Source organism: Pelecanus crispus, chromosome Z, assembly GCF_030463565.1.
Source record: "Pelecanus crispus isolate bPelCri1 chromosome Z, bPelCri1.pri, whole genome shotgun sequence".
In the NCBI taxonomy this organism is placed as follows: domain Eukaryota; kingdom Metazoa; phylum Chordata; class Aves; order Pelecaniformes; family Pelecanidae; genus Pelecanus; species Pelecanus crispus.
Window position 1 is genome coordinate 84,543,251 of NC_134676.1, and position 25,712 is coordinate 84,568,962.

A 25,712-nucleotide genomic window follows, 5' to 3' on the forward strand; every position below is an offset into this window, starting at 1 on the left:
GAACTTCCTTCTTCTCAAGGATCGCTTAAATGATACACCCACACTTCAGCCTGAAGGTCTGTAACATAGGCCAACTAAGAGTCCTGCAGCTCATGGAAGAAACATCTCATACCTCATGGCGAAGTTCATTTACCTCTATACCGTTAGGATGTATATGCCATGGAAATGCTATACAGGTATGATTAAAAAATAGCCATAGAGAACTCTAATACATTCTACCATCTCTTTCTGCGAAGATGCTGTGTCAAGAATACTATTTCAAAATATGATAGAGGCAACAGTGTTGAAAGGTGGGAGAGGGAATCATAACACAAAATGCATTCACAGAAGGGAAAGTAAATCTTCCTTTGGAATCAGACCAGACCATACATTACTGTGTAAAAAGGAAAGACAATCAGCTGATTTGTGATGCAGAAAAGGGTTTCTCCTCCCTATCATTTCAAACAACTACTGAAAAGATATTATATTAAATTCTCCAGTGCAGAAAGCACTTAGTCTTTGGTTTCATGATTACGAGGGCAAGCGTTCATAAATATCTTACAAGTGAACACCACGGACTGTTATTTTGTACATAATTACAAGACTCAAATGAGTTGTGCAACCAGCCAAGAGTGGAACTACAGTGTAAACAATGTGCACTACTTGCCTATCACATGAAATAATTCTTTTGCTTCAGAACAAAGCTGGACTGAAAACTAAAGATCTAATTTTTTTTCTTTTGAAGGAAGACTACATTTCAAGTTTCTAGACAGAAAGAGGCGGGGGACATCACAGACTTAAAAAAAAGAGTAAAAACTTTTTTATAGGGTCACATCAACATTTCAGCAGATTTCTTTTTCCTTACATTAATTTTATAGCATTTTACAACTTTTTTAAAGTTAAAAATTAGTAAGCCATATATGATTCAAGCTGGAAACTTATAATATAATCAAATATTTAAGGTTCAGTCTATGTATTTTTTAATTTTACTGCCTAAAACTGAGTATAGTACCAACTCTACCAGAATATCCTTCAGAAGCATGAGTTGTGACCAAATCTATTTTTATATAAGAGTTCTACAGTGAACCTTAGGGTTGCAGCTCTGTTCTATTAATCTGTAAGAGAAATTATGCTTGTTGTGACCCAACCAACAGCAGGTGGTCCCAACCCAAGATTCCCTTCACTGGTACACCACCAGGAAACAGTGTGGAGGACATTACAAGCACAAACGAAACATCCAGTGAGAAACGTAGTTAATGGTATGTATTCTGAATAATGAAGAAAGAGTTCAGGGATAGAAAAGGGAGGGAGCATTTATTGAAATGACGTATTTTTCCTAGATAAACTGGTAGTAAGTGACATTACAATATCCTGCCTCATGCCATGCTAACCTTTGGAGCTGAGCATTATTCAGAAACTTTAAGTTTGTTCCAAATTAGAGAATCAAAAGTTTATTGCTTTGCAAGTATATATCATGGAATGGCATTGAACAAATAATTTGATTTTTAATATCAGGGTGGACTGGAATGATTTTTCCATTTTTTAATTCTATCACAGTGTGCCCCAGGGATAAGTTTATTACAGGAAAAGAACCAAGAGGGCTGTATTCCTCACCACCCCCTATATCTGCATTACCTGACATAACTCACATGCTCCCAGTCAAATAAACAGTTGTTTATGACATAACCAGGCTTGCTAGAGAGGAGCCCAGGGCGGCATGGCAACATTGGGGGTGAAATCGATAGCCCAGCTCAAGTGCATCTACACCAATGCACGCAGCATGGACAACAAACAGGAGGAGCTGGAAGCTGTTGTGCAGCAGGATAGCTATGACATAGTCACCATCACAGAAACATGGTGGGACGGCTCTCATGACTGGAGTGCTGCACTGGATGGCTATAAGCTCTTCAGAAGGGATAGGCAGGGAAGGAGAGGTGGTGCGTGGTTCTGTATGTTAGGGAGTGTTTTGACTCTATAGGGCTCAACAGTGGTGATGATAAGGTCGAGTGCTTATGGGTAAGGATGAGGGGGAAGGCCAACAAGGCAGATGTCCTTTTGGGAGTCTGCTATAGACCACCCAACCAGGATGTAGAGATAGATGAAGCGTTCTACAAGCAGCTGGAGGAGTCTCGCAATCGCTAGCCCTTATTCTCATGGGGGACTTCAACTTGCCGGACATCTGATGGAAATACTACACAGCAGAGAGGAAACAGTCTCGGAAGTTCCTCGAGTGTGTGGAAGATAACTTCCTGATGCAGCTGGTAAGTGAGCCTACCAGGGGAGGTGCCTCGCTTGACCTGCTGTTTACTAACAGAGAAGGGCTTGTGGGAGATGTCGTGGTCGGAGGCAATCTTGGGCTAAGCGACCATATGATAGAGTTTTTGATTCTGGGCAATGTAAAGAGGAGGGGCAGCAAAACTGTTATCATGGACCTCCGGAGGGAAGACTTTGGCCTGTTCAGGACACTGGTTGGGAAAGTCCCTTGGGAGGCAGTCCTGAAGGGCAAAGGGGTCCAGGAAGGCTGGGCGTTCTTCAAGAAGGAAGTCTCAAGGGTGCAGGAGCGGGCTGTCCCCATGTGCCGTAAGAGGAACCAGCAGGGAAGACGACTGGCCTGGCTGAACAGGGACCTTTTGCTGGGACTCAGGGGAAAAAGGAGAGTCTACCACCTTTGGAAGAATGGGCAGGCTACTCAGGAAGAGTACAGGGTTCTTGTTAGGTCATGCAGGGAGGAAATTAGAAAAGAAAAGCCCAGCAAGAACTCAATCTGGCCAATGTTGTAAAAGATAATAAAAAATGTTTTTATAAGTACGTCAACAATAAAAGGAGAGCCAAGGAGGATCTCCATCCCTTGCTGGATGCGGGGGGGGGAACATTATCACCAAGGACAAGGAAAAGGCTGAGGTACTTAATGCCATCTTTGCCTCTGTGTTTAATAGCCAGACCGGTCATCCCCAGGGCACTCAGCCCTCTGAGCTGCAAGACAGGGACAGGAACCAGAATGGAGTCCTCATCGTCCAGGAGGAAGCAGTTAACAACCTGGTACGCCACCTGGATGCTCACAAGGCTATGGGGCCAGATGGGATCCACCGGAGATTACTGAGGGAGCTGGCGGAGGAGCTTGCCAAGCCACTTTGCTTGCCAATGTGATGCCCATCTGCAAGAAGGGCCTCAAGGAGGACCCAGGGAACTACAGGCCTGTCAGCCGGACCTCGTTGCCAGGAAAGATTATGGAGAGGTTCATCTTGAGTGAACTCAACAGGCAAGTGCAGGTCAACCAGGGGATCAGGCCCAGCCAGCATGGGTTCATGAAAGGCAGGTCCTGCTTGACCAGCCTGATCTCCTTTTATGACCTGGTGACCTGCCTGGTAGATGAAGGAAAGGCTGTGGATGTCATTTACCTGGACTTTAGCAAAGCCTTTGACACCGCCTCCCATAACATTCTCCTTAGGAAGCTGGCAGCTCATGGCTTGGACGGGCGTAGTCTTCGCTGGGTAAAAAACTGGTTGGGTGGCCGAGCCCAGAGAGTAGTTGTAAATGGAGTTAAGTCCAGTTGGTGGCTGGTCACGAGCAGTGTTCCCCAGGGCTCCGTTTTGGGGCCAGCCTTGTTTAATATCTTTATCAATGATCTGAATGAGGGGATTGAGTGCGCCCTCAGTAAGTTTGCAGATGACACCAAACTGGGTGTGAGTGTTGATCTGCTCGAGGGCAGCATGGCCCTGCAGAGGGACCTGGACAGGCTGGACCGATGGGCCAAGGCCAACTGTATGAGGTTTATTTAACAAGGCCAAGTGCCGGGTCCTGCACTTGGGTCACAACAACCCCATGCAGCGCTACAGGCTTGGGGAAGAGCAGCCGGAAAGCTGCCTGGCGGAAAAGGACCTGCGGGTGTTGGTAGACAGCTGGCTGAACATGAGGCAGCAGTGTGCCCAGGTGGCCAAGAAGGCCAACAGCATCCTGGCTTGTATCAGGAATAGTGTGGCCAGCAGGAGCAGGGAGGTGATTGTCCCCCTGTACTCGGCGCTGGTGAGACCGCACCTGGAATACTGTGTCCAGTTTTGGGCCCCTCAGTACAAGAAGGACATTGAGGTGCTGGAGCGTGTCCAGAGAAGGGCAACGAAGCTGGTGAAGGGTCTGGAGCACAGGCCTTATGAGGAGCGGCTGAGAGACCTGGGGTTGTTTCATCTGGAGAAGAGGAGGCTGAGGGGAGACCTTATGGCTCTCTACAACTACCTGAAAGGAGGTTGTAGTGAGGTGGGTGTTGGGCTCTTCTTCCAAGTAGGTAGCGATAGGACGAGAGGAAATGGGCTTAAGCTGTGCCAGGGGAAGTTTAGGTTGGAAATTAGGAAAAATTTGTTCACGGAAAGGGTAGTCAAGCATTGGAACAGGCTGCCCAGAGAGGTGGTAGAGTCCCCATCCCTGGAAGCGTTCAAAACGTGGCACTCTGGGACATGGTTTAGTCTAGTCTACCCTTGACTGGTTTAGTGTGGACTTGGTAATGTTAGGTTAACGGTTGGACTGGATGATCTTAAAGGTCTTTTCCAACCTAACCAATTCTATGATTCTATGATTCTATGAAATGGCATGGTAAGAATTAAAAACACTGTAAACCCTACTATTTGTATTTCAAATAATCCACTTCTTTATCTGTACTACTAGATGATAAAGCTCCCTAAACCACTTCTTCTTGGAATGATTACAAGTTTTTATTCAAGTTAGATTTTTGTACTGTTACGCACTAATGACAACACAATAAAAGGAGTGGAAAGAAATTGATTTTACTAGGAAAAGAGATTCAGACAATTTGAGAGATAGGCCACATTTTCCGACCCTTTCTTCACAGGGTCAAGGGATGTTATTAGGGTTTTCTGTATATTACAGAACAGACTGTATTCTGCTCCAAATATAATAAATATTAGGGACTGCTGCAACTAAGCAAATGCTGCAAATTATGATACGCATTTCAAAAACAGTGCTCTAATTTAGCTTCTACAATAACCATTTAAGTCCCTGCTACAAAGAGATACCTTATTCAGGCTTCTTGCAAAATTACACTAAACCGAAGTTAATAGCTATCCATTACTTAACAGTTAAAAGAGCTAGTCATTTTTATAGCTGTTGTAAAGAGATAAGAATTCATAAAATGGTTAATCTGGACAAAGCTTGCTTAGAACTTTTTAAAAACTCTTAAATGTATCATCTCCTACATTTTCTTCAATCATTAAAAATTCATATGTATTCTTGATTAGTACCAATAAGCACTTTCCTATAAACACCATGGGTCTCATATAACCACCCAGTTAGAACTTTTTAAGCATTTATGGTTTATAGCAAGTCAATTTCAGAACATATCAATGTACAATTTGCATAAATACATACCTTCAGTCAATATGTTCTTTCTGTAACTGAAATCTTCTTGTTTTCAGTTTTAAGGGACTATGCATAACATTCAGTTAATAGTTCATCACTGGTCCTATGTAAAAAGAAGGTTGTAAAATTACTAATAGGTAGTATTTGAGGAACTAACACTTTCACAGATAAATATCCTAATTGCTTAAGTATTATATAAAATTGCTCATACAGTAAGACAGTATGCTTAATTCCAACTGGTAAATAATAGTCCAAGTTCAAAATGTTAAAAAAAGTTTTAACTTTAGGAGCCTCAATTTCTGTTGATACTTACCATATAAACCATGGTGCTACGTAACACTTCATTTTGTTGTTCCAAAGGTATAAAAGCAATGGAGAGAAGATATGTACAGGATGGTAACTTAGAAGGCCACAGAATCTCCCAAAGTAGCATATGGCAGCTATAAAAAATGCTTAGACAAGGTCCACATAGCTCACTAGTTTCACTGAGAAAAATCTACCTTGTGGTAACCCACTTGTAGAACAAGCAACTTAGAATGCAGAAGATGTGGGAGTTTGAGATGAGCATTCAATAATAAAGTGGTCTCATAAGAAAGATGGAGCGACTTTCTACCAAGGCCTGTAGTGACAGGTCAAGGGGCAAAGGTTTTAAACGGAAAGAGGTTAGGTTTAGATTGGACATAAGGAAGAAATTCTTTACTATGAGAGCAGTGAGACACTGGCACAGGTCGCCCAGAGTAGTTGAGGATGCCCCATGCCTGGAAGTGTTCAAGGTCAGGTTGGATGGGGCTTTGAGCAACCTCATCTAATGAAAGCTGTTGCTGAAGGGGGTTGGACTAGATGGTCTTTAAAGGTCCCTTCCAACCCAAACCATTGTGTGACTGTGTAATTCTGTGATTGTATTAAAAGAACTAAAGATTGACTGCTGCATCCAGTAGCGGCTGTGGATACCAACGTAATGAATCAAATCAGGTAGCTAAAAACTAACTTGGCAAAAATATCCTACCACCCTTCTGTACCAGCAGCCAGTTACCCTGTGCAAGCCCGTTTATCCCCATTTACCAGGCAGCTGTATAAGTACTGATGGTGGCATAGGGTAGGTGACTGCAGTGAGTGGCTGGTGCAGACCTGCCCATTTGGCAGCAGTGCCAATTTATGCAAGATTAAATTGACAAAACTATGATGAAAACGATAGATAGCCTGCATCAGACTTACAGACCTTGAGGAATCATCTCTACAGAGGAATTGAAAGGATTTTTTATACATACATGCTAACATACCTGAATAGAAAGTTCCATTATGTTTAACAAAATGAGAAAGGATATGTAAGAAATAACAGGAACTATCCTGTTCACTCGCTTTTGTTTCACAGTATTTTAAGCAATTAAAAATATTTTTACCAGGCTCTCTACATGCATTAAACTCTTGCTTTATTCAGTACTGTTTATTAAAAAGAAACTGGTTCTTTACATGGAAAAGAACTGGGAACTCTTTGCACGTTCCAGGGCATTAGCTAAAGTACCCCAGGACTAAAGTTCCTGCAACTCAGAAGTTCTGTAGAAGAATCAGCAAAGACAAGAGCAAAGGAAGTTTAAAAGAACCGCATTTAAGTTTGACAATGGGATAGCCCCTGTTCTTTGACCAATACTTTCACATCTGATTTTTAAAGGAAGAACAAAGCCTGCACTTTTTCCACTGCTTTTATTACTTTTCTGAAGATGGGGGCTATGCAAAGAATTATATCAAAAGTGACAGTGAGGTTCTAACTCCAGCCCACAAAAGCCAAGAAATTTAAAGTTAGTCTGGCATTCAATCCTTAAATCATGCAATTGTGCTTTCTTTTTTAAAAACCAACAATGCAAGTTAATGACAAGTTGTCAGCCCTAACTTTGAATTGCCTGAAGTTTGTCATTTGGCATTTGTGTCACAACCTTAATGTTATTTAAATGTAGTTTTTAGTATCTATTATTTAAAAAGGTCTACTTTACGACAGCTAAAAGCTTTGATGGAATAAACCTCAAAGTACACTGTAGTGCTGGTATGCCACTTCATTAGAAGTAGTGCATAAAACATATGCTGTTGACAAATCTAATTCATTAAAGGTGAGGTAGATGCACTATAAAACAACTGGATGCCATCATTATCTATAGTTCCTTTTATAAATTATTCTTCTTTTCCCTTTTGACTGAACTTGTCAGTGTTCCCTTTTCAGACTGAATGTTTTTGCCTTAAAATTCAATACCTTCAACATGTTTGGACAAGTTAAATAAGTAGCATATTTGCTAAAACTGAAATTGTAAGCAGAAGCAATCACACTGATTAGTTCACCTATATTAACTAATGAGAAATAAAATTAGGCAACAATGTATAAGAATTTCAGCTTTATCAAACATAAAATTTAAAAATGAAGAGGAAACTAGAAAGTACAACAGAGTAACATTCTGGCAGCATTTTGCATTGCTATTCACATGACTTGGATTTGATATTGAATTGAATTCTGCAAGAGAGAAGATCAGACGTATCACAGAGCTGACAGCTAGCTGACATATTGAATTATAGAAAGAAAACTTGCTAACTGTATTAATCAGACTTTCAAGTAAAGACCATATTGATATAGGAACTAAAGGCTATAAAAGGGTCCATAAATAAAGTTAAGCTGGTATTTGAAGCATGGCCCATCAGAGTGGTGAATTCCTTGAGCAGCCTTCCAACAGATAAAACACATATAACTAGTCAAAAACTGATAAACTCCACCTTAGAATATTGTTGCCTGTGAGAACATGTACATTTTTCTCCTCAGCCCAGAAAGAATGAAGTCCTTCTATCACTGTGGTCTTTAAAACCTAAATCACAGTGCAGGAGCTTCACTGAATCGATTAAAAAATAAAGTGAAAAAGGATGCTTTTGAGGACTAAATATAACACAAGTTATGGTTAAATTCCACTAATCACATATTCAGCAAAATTCTAAACTATACTGTATGCAAGAAAACTGGAAAACAAAAAAAAAATCAAGAAGTCTTAATCAAGGATTCTTTCTGTAACATAATTTTCCTTTTAATTCCTTATAAAGTGACCTAAATCTACCCATTAAAAAAAATACAGAAATTTTTGCATAGAATGCATAATCATAATTCAATGTCAACACTTTGTACAAATACTTTGTAACAAATTAGCTACATTAGCAAGGATTTTGCCTTGTTCAAGAAAAGCCCATGTACAGCACATAATACCATCCTACATACTTCTATACAGACACATGTACACATACATATTTTTAACTAGATGCAGTGTCTCGGATTAATTCTATGTTGTCTCTTGCAGAGACACACTCATTCCAACACTTACCCTGAAAATTTAAGAGGTGGACATTTTCCTTAGAAAAAATTGGCATGAGTAACTTAAATATGCAAACACCTCCAAATATAATTCACCAAGGCCTATTTTATGCCTCCATGGATTGCAGCAAATCAGTTTCTGCAAGCAACTCTAAATGTTTAAACTAAAAACTGGCAGATTAATTTACCACATTTCAATCAGCATCTACCATTTACCTCAGAAGATTTATATCATGTATGTCCAATACGCTACACATGCAATTCTCCTAATTAGTCTCCCCATTAATCCTCATCCTGCTCTTTTTTCATTTTGTTCCCTCTCCTGCCATACTGTCTTTACAGTCCCACGAGTGGAACGGTCATATTTGTTTAAGCCTTCTGCCACCAAAACATGGGAAGAGTTAGCTGCAGACGGACAAAAGTACAGTGATATCTCCACTCGAGGAGATACATCTCAAAGGCCACCTGTCTCCAGAACCCTTTAGTGAACTGAATTCAAAATCATTCCACTTAAAGCATTCTTATTACTGAGAAGATCCATATCCTATTGACTGCTGGTATTAGCAGCTCTTCCTGTAATGTCTTTTCTTAGGTTCTGTGAAGGGGGCTTCTGTTCACCTCCAAACAACAGGGAAGTAGGACTTTGGGTACCTAAATTCTGCTCTCTTTGAGGATGCTGCTGGGAGCGAGGAGGCAGGAAAAGGAGAGAAACAGGGCCGGTATCCTTAGAGAGTTTACGCTTATATAGAAGGGCCCATAATGCCTTCCCAAAGGAAGCTTTTGTGCTCCCCAACATTTCCTGAAAAAGATGCTCTGTTCCCAGTCAGGGATTTCAGTCCTGCTCTTACTTCAGCCCTTACTGATGATCTTTATGAGCAATAATGTTGCTAACCACACAGCCCTTCTGTCAATACTGGCACTCCAGATGGGAGAAACCGCTGACAGCAAAAACCTTCTACACTAATAAATGTCATTGCTTCATTGGGAAAGTGGAAGAAAAGAGGGAGAAACCTTATCTATGTCATTGCTTCAAAGGAAGTCTTTTATTCTTCTGTGCATAAGGGACTGCTGAAGAACACCTTCTGCAAAAGGTGTAACCACTTTTCCTGCAATCCTTATTTTCAGGAAGCTATTTGGAGGACCTCACCATTTCTCATAAAGCTCCTGGGACTACAGATTACAAAAGGACATTGCTATCTCCTTCCTTGAGGGAACATTTCCCTCCTCGCATAGAGCAGTATCTCTGGATGGGAGAATGACTCATATGTCTTATATCTGGGTATGCCAAAGCCAAGTAGAATCACACAGTAATGTCCACAATAACAGAACACCACTTCGATTAACTTTGAAGTCCACAAGTGTGATGGGAAACAACCAGTCATTAGCAAAATTCAAATTAATTCAAAATTCAAGTTCATCCAAATGAATTCTTCACAAGATTCAGTGAGAAAAATAAAAATTATGTTCGGCTTATTTTGCATTGAAACAGACCTCAAAGCCTATCTGAAAAGAAACCCACTTTCTCATGGCAATAGGTTACTACATTAATATGATCTATTTTTTTGCTATTACTCTGACAGTTCATTTTGGATTTATTCTTTGGTAAATGCTGTCTGCTTTTTGAGTCTAATAGGCAATGATTTCTGATAGAATTGAAAAACCACACCAATGAACACATTATTTTAGTACTCAATGCTTCTATTACAATTTTCATGAGACACTAGACACTGATATCCCAGGGTAAGATGCATTCGGTGGCAACCTGGTATCCTTATGGACGGATGACAAAGTTGTAAGAATACAATAGCGATCTGCAAGATCTGCTGATGACAGGGGTTTCACCATAACTTAAGGGACAATTTAACAGTTACAAGGAACTGCTATGATACTGTTAACCTCACCTTAAGTACCACATGTACGTCTGATACTTGTATGTCACAATTTTATATAAACTTCCAGTTACATATTGATAAAATATATAGATAGAACTGTAACGTACTATAGGGTATTTTGATACTAGCTTGCTCTTGTTGAATCTTCATTGTCTTCCCTATTACAATTTATGCCATGCTTCCTCCTGACTTTTTTTTAGTATTTTTCTTTTCTCCATCCGTCCACAATCACTTATACCTTTTGCCTACCCGCTGTACTGACCTCAAATACAGCAAACAGCAGACAAGGTAAAAAGTGTACATGCAACACGTTACCCTGCTGGTTCATTATGTCTAACTTGATTTTCTAATGCCTGTGAGCCAGGGTTCATGTTTATCTGCATTGTGGGGCATCAATTATACTGTTGGCAGTTGCCTAATAAGAAATAAAACTGAGGGGCAGAGAGTGGTTATTGCAGAGAAGAAACCATTCTGGAATTTTCTGAGTATACACTGCTATTTAACAACATACAATTATTATGAAAAAATTGTAATTTCTGCCACCATTACACACATTCACCATTCTGACTGCAGTTACTTAGGGAAGAACAATACACAAAAGACAAAGAAAATGCATTTTAAAACACACAAAAAACCCCAATCAACAAACACAATCTGAATGAGCTTATGTGGATTCTCAAAAAAAAAGAAGGTGAAAGGACTTTGATGAAGGAAAATCTGCTGATCACATCAGAATGCATCTGCTATGTAGGAGAAAATATTAGAAGGGCAGTGGGGGAATTAGGTCAATTAAGTATTCCAGGCAGGTATAGCGGATTTAGGTCAGGGCAGGAGAACAGTAATATGATTAAGAAAGAAGGTCCAAGTAGCCAGGGACTAACTCATGTCAGGCAAAGACAAGAAACTTGAACTTTATGTGGTAGGAAAAGTTAAGTATTAAATGCAAAATCAAACCACTCCACTACCTATATTTTAAAAGAAAAAACAGACAAACAAAACGCCATTCCAAGTCATGACTGACTGAAAGTACACTAATGAAGTGCAGTTCACTAATTCATTAATGAGTGAACTAATACACATAAAGTATACAGCTTGGCATCACTTACAGAAGAAACAAGTTGCTGAACACCATTCTGCACTCTCTACATTTGTCCCTCAATGCTGATTCACTGACATACATTAACAGAATGTGAGTTGGCAGAAGGGCAGAGGAATGTAAGGAGATAAGATAGACTGAGCTTACAATGACCAGAAAAAGAAATGCTCTATGGAAGAAAAATGGTTACACGAAGGAAACACAAATGACACCTCCTGAAAAGACCATAACGAAGATGTTTTTAAATAGAAGTACAAAGTTATGATAACCGAGAGTTTACATAATCAGTAAGGCTTGAAGAAAAGCAACAATTTTCACAATGCTTGTTTTGCCATTCCTATATTCATCGGCTCATGAAAGAAACTACAGGTACATTTATAAAAGAACTATTAAGAAGCTGTTCTAGCTTCTGTGGAGTCATATTATTTCCAACTCTTCTAATCCCTTATCACCACAGAAGAAAATCTAAATTCCTTCACTGTTTTGACAAAGCCAGAGTCAGTGCTCCGTACTGAAGACAGACTTACAAGATGGACTTAAAGCAGGGGACAAAGTCAGATTTTTCTCCACATGAAGGCAGTATGGAGACACTTCATATTGTTTCAGCTTTTATGTCTGACTTTTCAGTGTAGCTTCTGGGGTTTTTTTACAAAGCTGTGATTACTAAGTGTTTGACCAAAATTTGCCTATAGCATTGTGATTTTTGTTTTGTCAAATGATACTGCTTAAACAAGTATACATACATTACATTGAGGCAACATTAGAAAAAAGCTCTAATGAAGAATTTTTAACTCTGAAACTGTTAATCAGTCAACTGAAAAACTTCTTTGCATGATGGAAAAAATTTTAAGCACATAATGCAAAATATCTTCCACTAGATAAAAAAAATCTGTCAGATCATATTTCACAATGGAAAAGATGTTTATGCATGTATTGTATCACAATTACTGCAAGAAATTAGATATTGTTTTTCAACACAGGAAGTCAAAAGGGTAGTGAGGAGAAAAACTACAACCTGCCCCACTCCCCCAAACCCTAAGTTGCAAAGTTGAGGAGAAAGTGGTGAAGGCTTGCAGAAAGAGGTTGTGAGATTTAAGAACAAGGTTCAACACTGATCATGTTGATCACAGCTATACCAATGAGGCCTGGAGAAAGATAAATGCACATATTATGTGAAGTAAAATAGCTATCTATGGGAAAATGTAAAAAGTGACATTTCAAGGCAAAAGACATGGTGGCAATACAATTATGTGTAAAACATAAAGGAAACAAAAAGTATAAGGTAGAAAGCTAGAACAGTGGAATGAAAACAAAATTTCTCTTTTTTTGTCTCTCTAGGAAAAAAAATTAAGAAACAAGCAGTTACAGAAGTCTGAAAGAGATGGGGATCTGAAACATTGTAAGTGAAGTCTTTTTGTGAAAGAGCAAAAAGAATACTTCTTTCTCTTATCTTGGCTTCTAAAAGAACTGAGGACATTGGAGCTGTACAGCCATTCTTGATAGTCCTTAAAACATAATTAGAAATTTTTTAAGTAAAACACTGTGTGGCACTTCTTAAAATCACTTCTGAATTTTTATAAAAGATGTCACATATACTGTAGAAGAGAAAGTGTGAAAGTGGATATCCACTTAAAACCCACAAACAGTTTAAATATAGTTTATAATACTGAACAACTGAACCATTTATTTGACAAACACATTAAAAGAACAAAGAAACCTAGACATACTGAAAAATATGCCAATTAAAAAGTCTGCTCCCTAGACCTATGAAACCTAATATTAACCCTCAAATAAGAAAAAACAACATAATGAATTAAGACATATCTGGCTACTATAAAAAGATCACAATAAGGATGGAAAAGAAGAAAGTATTTTAGGCTTATTATGAAAAAATAATAGAGGGAGAGGATAAGTGATATCCAAACTTACCAGACATCGCTAAAATGAAAGTAAAAACATGTTCTTGATTTCTTAAAGCTACACTTCAGTAACAGTGTATTTTAAAGGAAAAATAGACATTGAATGTTTGAGGTCTCAATTCTTTTGATTCCACATATTTTATATGCCTAAGACAAAAAAACTCACAAAACCCTTGAAAATATTTAATTCTCAAAGGTAACAAATGGTCATCATATAAATGTGCAACTTCTTCACTAGTAGCCAGTTTACAGTACTGTGTGCTGAAATTATGGTACTGCATGCTGAAGACTTCTCCAGCCTGTTAAGAGCCTGTTAAGAACCCTGTGGCATAAAACTGCTATTAGTTACTAGTTTAGTAGTTAGTAGTAGTTTATAAGAATTAAATTATTAACTTTCAAAACATTAATCCAAACATTTATTTCAACTTTACCAGAGTAAATAAACCCAGAATTATTTATGCGTATGAACTGTGTTCCTAGTTTGTAAATAAGAAAAATTTTGACTATCAAATAAAAAAATATTTAGGGACAACAGATTAAGTGTGGTCTAAACTTTAGATTACATTTTATAAAACAAACATGTTTTTTATTTTCTGCACTCCAGTTACAAGAATTAAAATGAATACCTTTACAGTGCTGACAACTCAATAGTGAAGGTATAAAGGTGCAATAGGTACAAAACAGAAAATGCAACTAATCTTCATCATCAGTCAAGAAATGCAACCAATAAATACAGCCATTTAATTCTGAATATTCAAGCAGATGTTTAAAGATTTTTACAGTGCCACTTATATCAAAAAATAATGACAGAGGTTGTTGATGGTTACTTCTTCATGCCTGCATACAAAAATATAGCTGCAATGTTAAGGAAACAGAACATGGGAAAAACCCCAGTAAGCATTAAGGGTACCAGAATACTTCATAAACAGCAACATAAGACCCATCTGAGGCCTGGCAGAAGTATTTTCTCCATTTTGACATATGGGAAACTCAGACAGATCTAAAACCAAGTGTCCAATGTGCTGCCAAATTTTAGATGTCTGAAGCTAGGTGGTTTGGGTTTTCTTTCCACAGGAATACCTATGTAAGCATTGCTTCTGTTGATCTAAGCTGCGGTGACAAATAGGCAGAACTTGTGAAAGTTTTGCCATACGTTTCTCAGTTTACAGGTCTCAAATATGAAACAGCTACCTCAATGAGTACAAAGCAACTTTTCCACTATCACACAAGATTTTTATGGAAGGGGAGAGAGTAGCATTCAGTTCTCTAAGAATACAATTCAATCACCTTTTTTTTTTGCTTGAATATGGATGCCTTGCCTTCTACTTTCCAACCGTATAAAAAAGGAATAAAAAAGAAAGTATTCTACAAGGCTAATTTTGTTCATTATGAAGCACTAACATATTTCTTGTGCGCTATCCATTCAGTGCAATATATGACACAGGAATCAAGTCAAAGGTCCCCTCTCAAATACAGAAGGGACCAAAATAAAAGTTACACAAACAATCATAATCTTGGCATTGATACACTTCTAAATTCTAAATTGAGTGCTTGAGGTACAATCTGAATATTATTTTCACCTTTCCACGTTGCTACAATCTGAGTATTATTTTCACCTTTTCATGTTGCTTTTTAATTTAAAAAACCCAAACCCTGACTTCCATAACAGAGAGTCGGTACCAACTCGATCAGCGGGGCGGGAATCCCTTCATCACAATATGTGGCTGGATTAGCTGGCTGCTGCAGTACCTGGCCATCTTCCCCGAGGATCAGCCGTCATGTGGCACAAGACACTATGAGAGTTCCTCTGAGATACAGAGAAAAGGGTACCGAGGACCAGAAAGCCCTGGTCCCTTGCCTGACTCTCACCGACAGCCTGTTCCAGAGGGGAGACACTTCGACCTGCATCTACCTCGACCTCCACCTGGTGCCTCTGCCAGCTTCCTCTACTCAGCGAGGGCTCTTCCGTCTTCCAGCACGCACCCCCACCAGACCGCTTTCCGCTCTCTCAACTCTGCCGAGCAACAGAAACGGCGACGTTCAGAGACTCCGAGGCGGCGCCGACGTGTTTCCCAGCTCAGCCTCCGCCCCCGCCTCACCCAGGGACCCATCCCCGAGGGCAGACCGCCCCTTCCCGCCCCGCCATGAGGCGCGAAGCCGGGCCCGCGGCGCCGCTCCGCCGGGGCCGCCTCAGAGGCCGCTGGCGCCGCCCTGCCGCCGTGGGGGCGGCCGCCCACCAGCCGCTCGGCCGCCCGTCGCCGCCCGGGGAGGCTGGGAGCTGCGCACCGCCCACGGCCGCGCCGCGGAGCAGAGGAGGCGGCGGCAGGGAGCCCCGAGGCGCGGGTGGCGGCGACCGCCAGCCCTGCCCCGCTCGGCGCTGAGGCCCGGCCGCACGGTGAGGGGAGGGGAAGGGCAAGGGCAGCCCCACCGGGAGCCACTTACCCGGCCGGGCTTGCCCCGCGGCTCCGCGCCCACAGCGCCGGCGGCCGCGGAGCGTCCGTGACAGCGGCCCGGAACGGCCGCGCCGCCACATCCGGGGGCGGGGCGGGGGGAAGGCGGGAACGCGCCGGGGGTCGAGCACGGGGCGCAGCGCCCGGCCCGCCCGGCCCCGAGGAGGCGACCGCCGCCCCCATGGCGCCTGTACGTGGGCGCAGCCGCTTCCCCCCGCCGCACAGGGCGCCAGGCGGGCGCTCGCCCGCAGCTCCCGCCCGGGACCATGGCACGGCGCGGGTCCCGCCGCGGCTCCGTGGCACTTCCCGGCGGAGGCGGCTTCCCTTCACGGGGGGCTGTGGGGCCCGCTTGGCAGCGGGGCAGAGGCTCGAAGGCCTCCCGCCTCCGGGGGTGTGGGTTGCGTGGAGCGGCGGCGCCGGCCCCGGCGGGGCTCGGCCCGGTGCAGGCCGCATTTCGGGGGTCTCCGGCCTGCCCCGTTACCGCCCTTCAGGTGTCCCGACAGTGGCGGGCAGTGGCAGCTTCAAATGCGGCGCACCGCCGTCGCAGCGTGCTTTCCCTTTTTCTCAGAAAAGTAGGAAGTACTAGTAAGATCATGCAAGCAACGTTTCGTGATGTGTGTTTTGTGTGTTAATGTTTCCTTTTCCTTTGTTTTTCCTTTAACAGATGGGAAGTGACAGCCAGAAACGCATAATCCAATTAACTGGATTTAAAAAACGAGAGAAAGCGGCACTGCTCCAATGGCTGTTCAAACTGGACTGTGTTTTTTTAGATAATAAGGTATTGTTCACCAAAGTACCTGACGGTTAGAGTGGAAAGAAAAAATGCGAGCCTTAAAATAAAGGACTGTGTGGTACTTTAGAGTTGCGTATAAATAACTAAGAAAGTGAAACTGTTTCCAGTAATACAAGTGTGTTGTTTTGGTTTTGTCTTACTAGAAATACAGAAATTGTACACATCTTATAGCAAAAAGGCTGTGCAAGAGCGAAAAGTTCTTAGCTGCCTGTGCTGCAGGTGAGTAAAAGATTTGCTGTAAAATATTGTAGGATCATAACATAAGACTGGAAAGGACCCTTAAAAGGTTCCAAGTTACCTGTTTTCATTTCGTGAATGGACTGCCTTACAAACCCTCATTCTTCTTGTTCCATTAACCTCGATTTTTAACATAGTCTTATGCTCAAGTTCTGATTTACTTCTTTTTGGTTTGGATTTTTTCCTAAATTATATTCCTGCCATCTTCCTTTATTTGATCTGCATGTGTTCCCAAACAGAAAGCTTCGTTATCTATTAGTTAGATTGTGAAGTCATATCCAAATTATACAGGCAATTAAAAATGGATCGCTTGAAAAGGGGGCAGAGAGAGTATCGCACCTGTAGTCAGCATGGATTTTTGACACCAAATTCACACCCAACATTCACTGGTAAAGGTCATTGTCTGTAAGTTCCTGTTTACTCAGCAAGACAAAATCGCAGGCTTTTGCCATTCTCACACAAGCTTCTGGTCTTTCCTCTTGCTTTTCTTTTACCTAAGGCCTGATGCTGAAATCCCATATGTAAGCAACTAAAATGCTTTTAGAATGAGAATTCTGTATTTTAAGATTCTTTTATGGAGACATTACCTAGGAGGATTTTAAGGTGAGTTTAGAAAATCTTGTGGAGTTATGAGATTTCACAATACCGATCTGTTAACTGGTTAAACGTGATCTTTATTTTCCCTATATGGTATTATACCAAAAGCAATTTTTAGGATGGATAATCTTAAATTTAAGAGATAACAGACAGAAATAACTGAGCGTAGATTTGGGTTTAAAGATCTAAGTACATTTCTTGATTTTGTATTTGTACTTAACTTACCATAATAGCAGGCATTTTCTGTCATCTGTCGCTGCTAGAATTTGGGGGGGGGGGGGGGGGGTGGTGGAGTGTACGGATGATTCCTTGTAATAATTGCACTCTAATGAAACAGGAAGCAGACCAAAAGTTTCCATGAGGGAAACAGTATTAAAATGCAGATAGATTTGTGGCGTAGCACTTAATTTTAACTATTATAAACCTTTGCATTAATGTTATATTTTGGGGATTTAAAACATCTGGAGACATTTTCTTGAACTGAGCGAAACAATGTATGTAATATCCAAGTGGCAATGCAAAAAGGTGTCATGTTTCTATACTTGCAAATTTTCCCCAATACCATCTAGTACTTTTTAATCCTGGAAGAGGTGCTATTTTTGCATAGTCATTGCTCTTGCCCTTGATAGCAAAGAGAGTGTTTTCATTCCTACTGCAGTTTTTCCCAATAAGTATAAAAGATTATGTTTAAACCCATTTAGAACTCCCTAGAGCTGAACAGAAATACTAACAAGGATGCCAGTCATCATGGACTTCCTAGCTGACAGAAGTTTTGAGATGGAAACTTTGAAATGAAAGTGATTTTAACATACAGGTTGTGCACAGCATACCTTTTCCAGTCATAAGTCTACTGGTACCTGTGCTAGGTTATGTAGAAGTACCATCTGTGCTCCTGCACTGAGATGTTTTGCCAGTCAACCCTGCTGTTCTGTGAAGCCAATTAGGTTCACACAATTCAAGTCAATTTCTCTTACAGTATCTTCTGTAGATAGTGTTTCAATACAGGAGCAGGGTACTAACCACGGCTCTTGACCTGAACCTGTAAGAAGAGAGAGACAGAGAAAAAGGGGAAGATCATTACATACAGTATCAAAAGCATACATGCGGAAGATGAAAGAGGAGAGGCGGAGGAGGTGGAGCCAAGGGATGAGAGAAAAGGATGTGAAAAGAAGAAAGGGGGAAGACAAAAGTCTAAAACCCTGTCCCCCTAATATTGGTATTCACTACACTCGCAGTGCAAAGTAATGTTAAGAAGACATAAAAGAAACAGCTTGCATGCTAAAACCTTCATTCCTCTTTTTAATCATGGGTGGTAAAAGATTTCTTCAATTTACTACATTTTAGTACATTTGTAAAAGTGTCAAATGATATTAAAAATAAAGGTTTAAGCAAGGTTCTGTGGAATTCATAAGAACAAAATCTGGGAAGCTGAAAAATTCCATTTGCACATTTTTGAGGAGACAGGCAAGTATTTTATCTAGGAAAGGAAAAAAGGTACTTCATTGTTAAAATAATAATTTTCAGTGGCATTGTGAGATTTCTGATTTTAAAGTGTGAAGAGGAGAACTCTTGCAGTAGGAAGAAGTTTTTAAAATGGTACTTAGAATTCCAGCTTCTATTTGTACAAGAAAGGTTGAAGTTAATTTTGTATCAGATCTTCAGTTGATTGCCATTTGTCTGCACAAAAAATCTTTTGTGGTTGACAGTTCGTTTGCTTTTTAGGAAAGTGGATACTAACTAAGGAGTACATAATTAATAGTGCCGAAAGTGGCAGATGGCTTGATGAAACAACGTACGAATGGGGATATGAAATTGAAAAAGACACCCATTATTCACCTCAAATGCAATCTGCACCTAAAAGATGGCGTGAAGAACTGACACACTCTGGTGCTCCAGGGGCCTTCCACAGATGGAAAGTTGTCCTCCCTCTTAAGGAAGGTGATAAACGAATGGCGTCTATTAGAAGGTAGGAGGATATGTCTTGAAGCTTAAATAATGAATGATGGAACACTTACTGTATAGTTGAACACATTTTTGTTCTTCCAGTTAATTTGGTCCATAACAACCTCCAGCTCTTTAACCTCTGAATTGTTTTCATTAATATACTTAATATACTTTTTTATAATAAAATGACTTTAAATCTTTAACATCACTGCTTTTCTTGCTTTCTTTTAGTATAGTGTCAAAAATAATGCACATTCTTTTATGTTTGCAGCTTAAGTAAACTGCTTACAGAAACTTCATGAGGCAAGATACATAGGCTTACCTTTTTTATGCGTAATTGTTTATTTTGTGTGGATATTACATTCAAATGGTAGCTGGAACAGGATATGTTATTTCACTTGGCTGGGTAACCTGAGCCAGCTGTGAACTGTGTCTTATGGATCTGGGCCACACTGTGACTGACCTGATCGTTTTTTGCGTCACATCTATGCAACAGCTTCTTGTAGTTCTGAAGACCTAATTTGTGCTGTAACAGATGTTTCTGACATGATGTAAATACAGATAGTTCAGAAGGGAAAGGACAAATGTATAAATGAAAAGCAGAAAAAAGGAAAACAACTCAAGTGCAAGAATTCTGGGACTACTTCCCTGCCCCCCCCCCGCCCCCCCAGTTCCTACACATTTGGATTCTGTGGTTTAAATACTACATTTAAGTGCAAACAGAGCATTTTCATTAACATTTGCTTATGGTACAGTAAAAGCAAACATCCCCTGACACTGTTTTAGAGCTTTATGTTCATTGCAGTAGCAGATACTGTCCTACTCTCCTTCTCTGTTGAAATCCCAGTTAGTTAGGAGGAGTACTCAGGTCCAGGCATGCCACAGATGCACAGGCAGGAAGGCAAGTGCAGTTTGTCTGGTTGATGATGGTGCAGTGCAGAATGGTGCATCGCAGAATGCCTGTCTGTCTGCGGTTCCTAAAGACAAAGTGAGGTGTAGCTGAAGTTGCCATCTTCTGTTTTTGCCAACTGAAGACGTTAGAAGTATGCTATTTTCTTGGCTGAGTGGGAGAGTTTACGATGTGCTGTCTTGCAGAAAGGTGCACTCATCCTGCTACACTTGTGAAAAATGCTGTTTCTTTTTCTGTAAAAACTGTTTATCCATATCGTCACGATAAAAGTATTGAAATGCTGTCTTGCACAGCTCTCTTGCAATAGAAATAACCTTTAACAGGAGCTACATCAACAACACAGGTGAACAGGCAGTGTTGTGGAAGGAATCTCTTTTTCCACACTGTTTCCTGTACACCAACATAGGGATCCTTTTAGTCAGTCAGAAAACACTGAAAGATAGATAATTTTTGTCTCCAGTGAGTACTGTCTTCAGTCATAAAGGTCACTGTAGCTTTGGGGAAAGATTGTTTTTTGTTTTGTTTTTTTTTTTCTCTAATATTTACAACACTACCCTTTTCCCCCCCTTTCTATGCTTTTTCTGCCTTTAGTGCCTAACTGTTGGGTGGCTAAGTGTGTGAGACCAGCATCATTTTATTTTTACATACCTGCATTATGAAAAATAAAACATATATCCAGCATCTCAAGAGACCTTACTTCTTCCACCATTTTTTTGTCTGGTATCTTTTCTAAAAGATAGGAATAGTTGCAGCAGTACAACTCTGGAAATTACCCCTGGGGAAACTCTTACACATAATGGTGTCCCAAAGACAAACAACTCTGGTTTTTTTTTTTTTTTCTGGACAGCACCAAATCCTGTAAATAACTCCAAAATGCAGTCAAAAAGCATATTTTCATAATGCAAATATGTTACAGTTCAGAAAAGCAGTGTTCCATTTTTGGTTAACCACTTAATTTATCATAAAACTGAATTGAAAGACCATCATCATTGTGAGGGACATAATGCAATAAATTATAGCTGCTGTCACCAAATTTCATCTTTGAAAAAATGCACAGGTAAAGCTTTCTATCAGATATGTAGGAGGTGTACTTTGGTTTTAATTAATAGCGTTAAATTGTGAAGAGAAGAATGTCTTGTTAAGTGGGTTCTTTCCTTTTCTGAAGGCTGTTAAGCATCCTTTTATTCTAATGAAGGTTGGGCAGTGTCATACATCTAGAACCGTTATTCTCCTGCATGTATAGTTCGTGAATGATAAGGTAGCTTTAGGTGGTGATAATGTAATGCAGTAAATACATCTTTCCAAATGCATTTTTTTTAGAGTTCTTCAAGCTGGAAAGGCAACCATATGTTCATCTCAAAATGCGGAGTGCAATATAACTCATATATTCATCAATAATAAAGTTTTTCCTATGCAAAACAAAAAATGTCTCTCTGAAGCTCGGTACTACCCTTTGCAATATCTAGGAGATTACCTTTTTGAGGTAAGTAAATTAAAAAACATATCTAAAATTAGTTTTTCATTGTCATTTTTAACAATTTATGTCAGTTTTACTGATTACTGTAAATAATGTGGCATTAATAATAGAGAGGAGTATGATCAGTTTGAACGTTTTGTGATTTGATTAAAAGTAATACAACTTTCTGATTCTGGGACCTCTGCAAGAGAGAGGAAGTTTATGAATGTATATAAATACCTGAAGGGAGGGTGCAAAGACAGAGCCAGGCTGTTTTCAGTGGTGCCCTGTGATAGGGCAAGAGGCAATGGGCATAAACTGAAGCACAGCAGGAGGTTCTGTCTGAAAGCCAGGAAACACTTTTTTTTTTTTTTTTTTTTTTTTACTGTGAGGGTGATGGTGCACTGGAACAGGTTGCCTGAAGAGGCTGTGGAGTCTTCCACCATCTGTGCATGGTCCTGGGCAGCTGGCTCTAGGTGGCCCTCCTTGGGCTGTGGAGGTTTGGATCAAGTGTCTTCCAGAGATCCCTTCCAACTTCAACCACTCTGTGGTTCTGTAATAGAAAAAATGGCTTTCCAAAAGCAGTATTTTGTTTCAGAGCAGAAGAAATAACACCAAGGAAGCATACATGATTTCTTCTCCCTCTTCAGGTTCTTCCTTGGCTCTTGCTTTGTGCTACTATTACTGGAAAAACTAATTAGACTTCAGGAGGAAGTTCTAGTGTAGATGACCATCAATTAAACAGTTATTCACAAAATACCAAGGAAAAAATACTATTTTTCATTTATGTTTTCTTCATTTGGTAAGGGTTTCTAATGTGTGTATGTGCCTATCTGTCTAGCTATGTATGTGAATATATATATTTTTTACTGGGTTTGGCATACACCATTAGGCTGTATTGTAACGGTATCTTCATGCTTCCAGATCAATGTAATAACTTATTTTGTCAACTGACCTCAATTATTCTACCTTTTTTTCATAATGTTGTAGATAGACAATGGTAAAACAGTCTCTAGATTATTTTGTTAAAATTCAGATTCTTAACTCAAAATCAGTTTGCTAGCTGTCCTTCATGGCTGAGAAGAACTGGTGGTTGCAATGTGAATTTTGTGTGGGAACGGTATACTAGGCAGAGGAAACTCTCTCTGACTATTTTTGTGCTGTGAATCTAATGTAAGGCAGTCACTTATATTCCCTTTTCACTCAATGCACTGAGCTTGATGCTGCAAGAATTGTAATTTCCTGAAATAGTTGTATGAACTGCTATCTGAGCGTACCTTTAAATCTCCTTTACTGTAGAATGATCATTCCGAACTTGTAGACAAAATTAAATAAAATTAATTTAAGCTAAAGGATTCTGTAAGCAACCAGCAACCCTATGAGAATAGATTAGCATGCCAAGAAGACTTGTTAAGAATGTCTCATATAGCAACAGTTTAGGTACTGTAATGCTTCTCCATTTGCAGAGCTCTGATCTGTGGAGTCAGAAGGGACATAATGTCAGCATTTCAGAAAGTGTTAATGAGTCCTTACAAATCAAATCACATGATGCTCACATGTGCAAAGACTAGATTCAACTTTGTTTCTTTCCATGTTAGAAAACCTGTCACCATTTATGACAAAACTTCTTTCTCTTTTACTAGTCAAAAGTGTTAAATTCTTGAGAATGCAAGCTCTGTATTTCTTGATCGGTGGAAGAGGTTTCTCCAAAATCCCTGTAGCAGCTTTCTTCTGTTAACTAAATTAGAGCATGAGACAGTGCATCATCAGATCCACTAAGAAGTGAGGACCTGGATGGACTGTATGTGAAGAGAGAAGCCATGCTAAAAGTCATCATTCCAGAGAGACAGAGTGTTTTGTTGGAATGGCTAAGCCGGATGAGGCATCCAGGGCAATATCAAATGGTTCAGAGAGTTAGGTTTACTGCATCTCCAAAATTGGATCAGGAGTTAAAGTTATAGTGATTTGAAAGATAAGTCAGAACAAGAAAAGCAGCCTGTTTCACCTTTCTGTCTGAACTGTGAGGGGACATGTCACTGGTGGATTTTCTTGTATGTGTGGAATTCACTAGGACTACAATTCCGCCCCCCCCTTAGAGAGAGAGGAGGGAGTGGGGGGAGAGAGAGATGCCTCATGATTCATAGTTACTTGCTGACCAGATGCACTATTCAGAACTTCTTAGCATTCTAACCTGGAACTACTCAAAGACCTAAGAAGATTCCTTTAGTCTGGTAGTTCCTCACGCCTATAGGAAGATTTTAGTCAACTGCTAATTGAAAATACTAGCTTTGCAAGCAAGTAGGAGCTAAAACTGTGTTTGTTACTAGGAATAACCTACTTTTGATTTGAAAATCCTTTGGATTCTGCAGGTCAAAGCATATACTTTGCTTTTTGTGTTTTAATGAGCAGTAAAGCTGTTACAAAGGATAAGAAGAGGGTTGAAAGGTCTTAATGTTTACACCCTGAATAAAACATACATCCACATGGGATCTTGGTCTAGTGCTTACTCTCTTAATGAAACTTATTCAGGGAAACTGCTCTCTATTACACCTTTCAGCTAAGATAGACATTTACATTTAATAGAGGAATGAGTGTCAAGTTTTATGGCTACCTCACCTTTTATTGATCTCTATGAGAATAAAGTGTTTCTTGCTATGCACCCTGAATTCCTCCCAGGTGTGATAACAGGTTTCCATTTTAACCAGTCCATTAACTTGCATGTATCTTTTTTTTCTTAGATTTCATTAAAGTAACTCACCTCAGAGGCCAAGAGAGCATTAGCTTTCTATTTAAATGCATCTAAAGAACTCAGAAAACTGCCAAGACTCCTAGTCTCTTAAAAGGAAAAGAATAAAACATAGGCAATCGAATCACACCACTTGTCCAAATGTATTAGGCTTTATCAAAGAATGTTATGGACATGCTCTTTTCTCTCCCTCCCAGAAGTACTTGGCATATAATTCATTACAACGTTCCAACTTTGTAAATTTGTAGTCCTGCTGTTTGACTGCTACTTCTAGCAAAAATAAATATCCCCCTTCCTCCCCTAAACACCCACATATATGTCCAGATGCTGAATTCAGTAAAACAGTATTATATTCTTTTCTTCAGTGGAACTGCACTGACATTCAGACTATTCTTGCTGTGATTTTTTTCTGAACCAAGTCTTTGCTTCATCTTTATCTTTCAGTATCTGTTCTTATAATCTCAACCTCATAACTCTACTGTTAAAATACTCTGTGGGGTTGTCATTAATGATTTCATCCTGCAAAGTGTCAAATGTATTGGTTCAAGATATTAAAACACATGCCTGATTTTAGGGAACTAGTCTCATATTTAAATTTAAACAGAGACTTTAAATGCTTGGTTGGAGGTATGCTGGAATTAATAAAATTTTGCCACGATGTTACTATAAATTGTTTGAATATAAGTATTTTTATAAGCATGTTGAAAATAATGTGTAGAAAGTGCCACAAGAAGTATAGACTAGTTAATGCATCAGAGTTCAGTTATCCCTGGCTCATCAAAAGCTATTTAGAGGTCTTTTCAAGTTACCAAAAATACTGAACTCTTCTGTAATGTGCAAGAAACTCAGTATTCATTTAGAAATGTAGTTATGGATGTACCAAATACTTCTGGTTTGAATTCTACATCTAAGGGAAAATCTGAAAACCGGATGAAACGTGCAGTGTCTGACACTTTATCTTGAAAACTTAGAGGTATAAACTGTTCATG

The 25,712-nt window shown here is 39.9% G+C and overlaps 1 protein-coding gene across 1 annotated transcript in view; it reads left to right on the plus strand.

Moving 5' to 3' along the window:
• The first annotated feature begins 16,704 nt into the window (after positions 1-16,704).
• Positions 16,705-25,712, plus strand: part of SLF1 (SMC5/6 complex localization factor 1) — a 39,001-nt gene continuing 29,993 nt past the window's right edge. Inside the window, exons 1-4 of the mRNA XM_075726553.1 lie at positions 16,705-16,818; positions 16,977-17,052; positions 19,390-19,633; positions 21,842-22,004. Of these exons, the coding sequence (XP_075582668.1) occupies positions 16,705-16,818; positions 16,977-17,052; positions 19,390-19,633; positions 21,842-22,004 (597 nt within the window). The remainder of the gene's footprint in view (positions 16,819-16,976; positions 17,053-19,389; positions 19,634-21,841; positions 22,005-25,712) is intronic.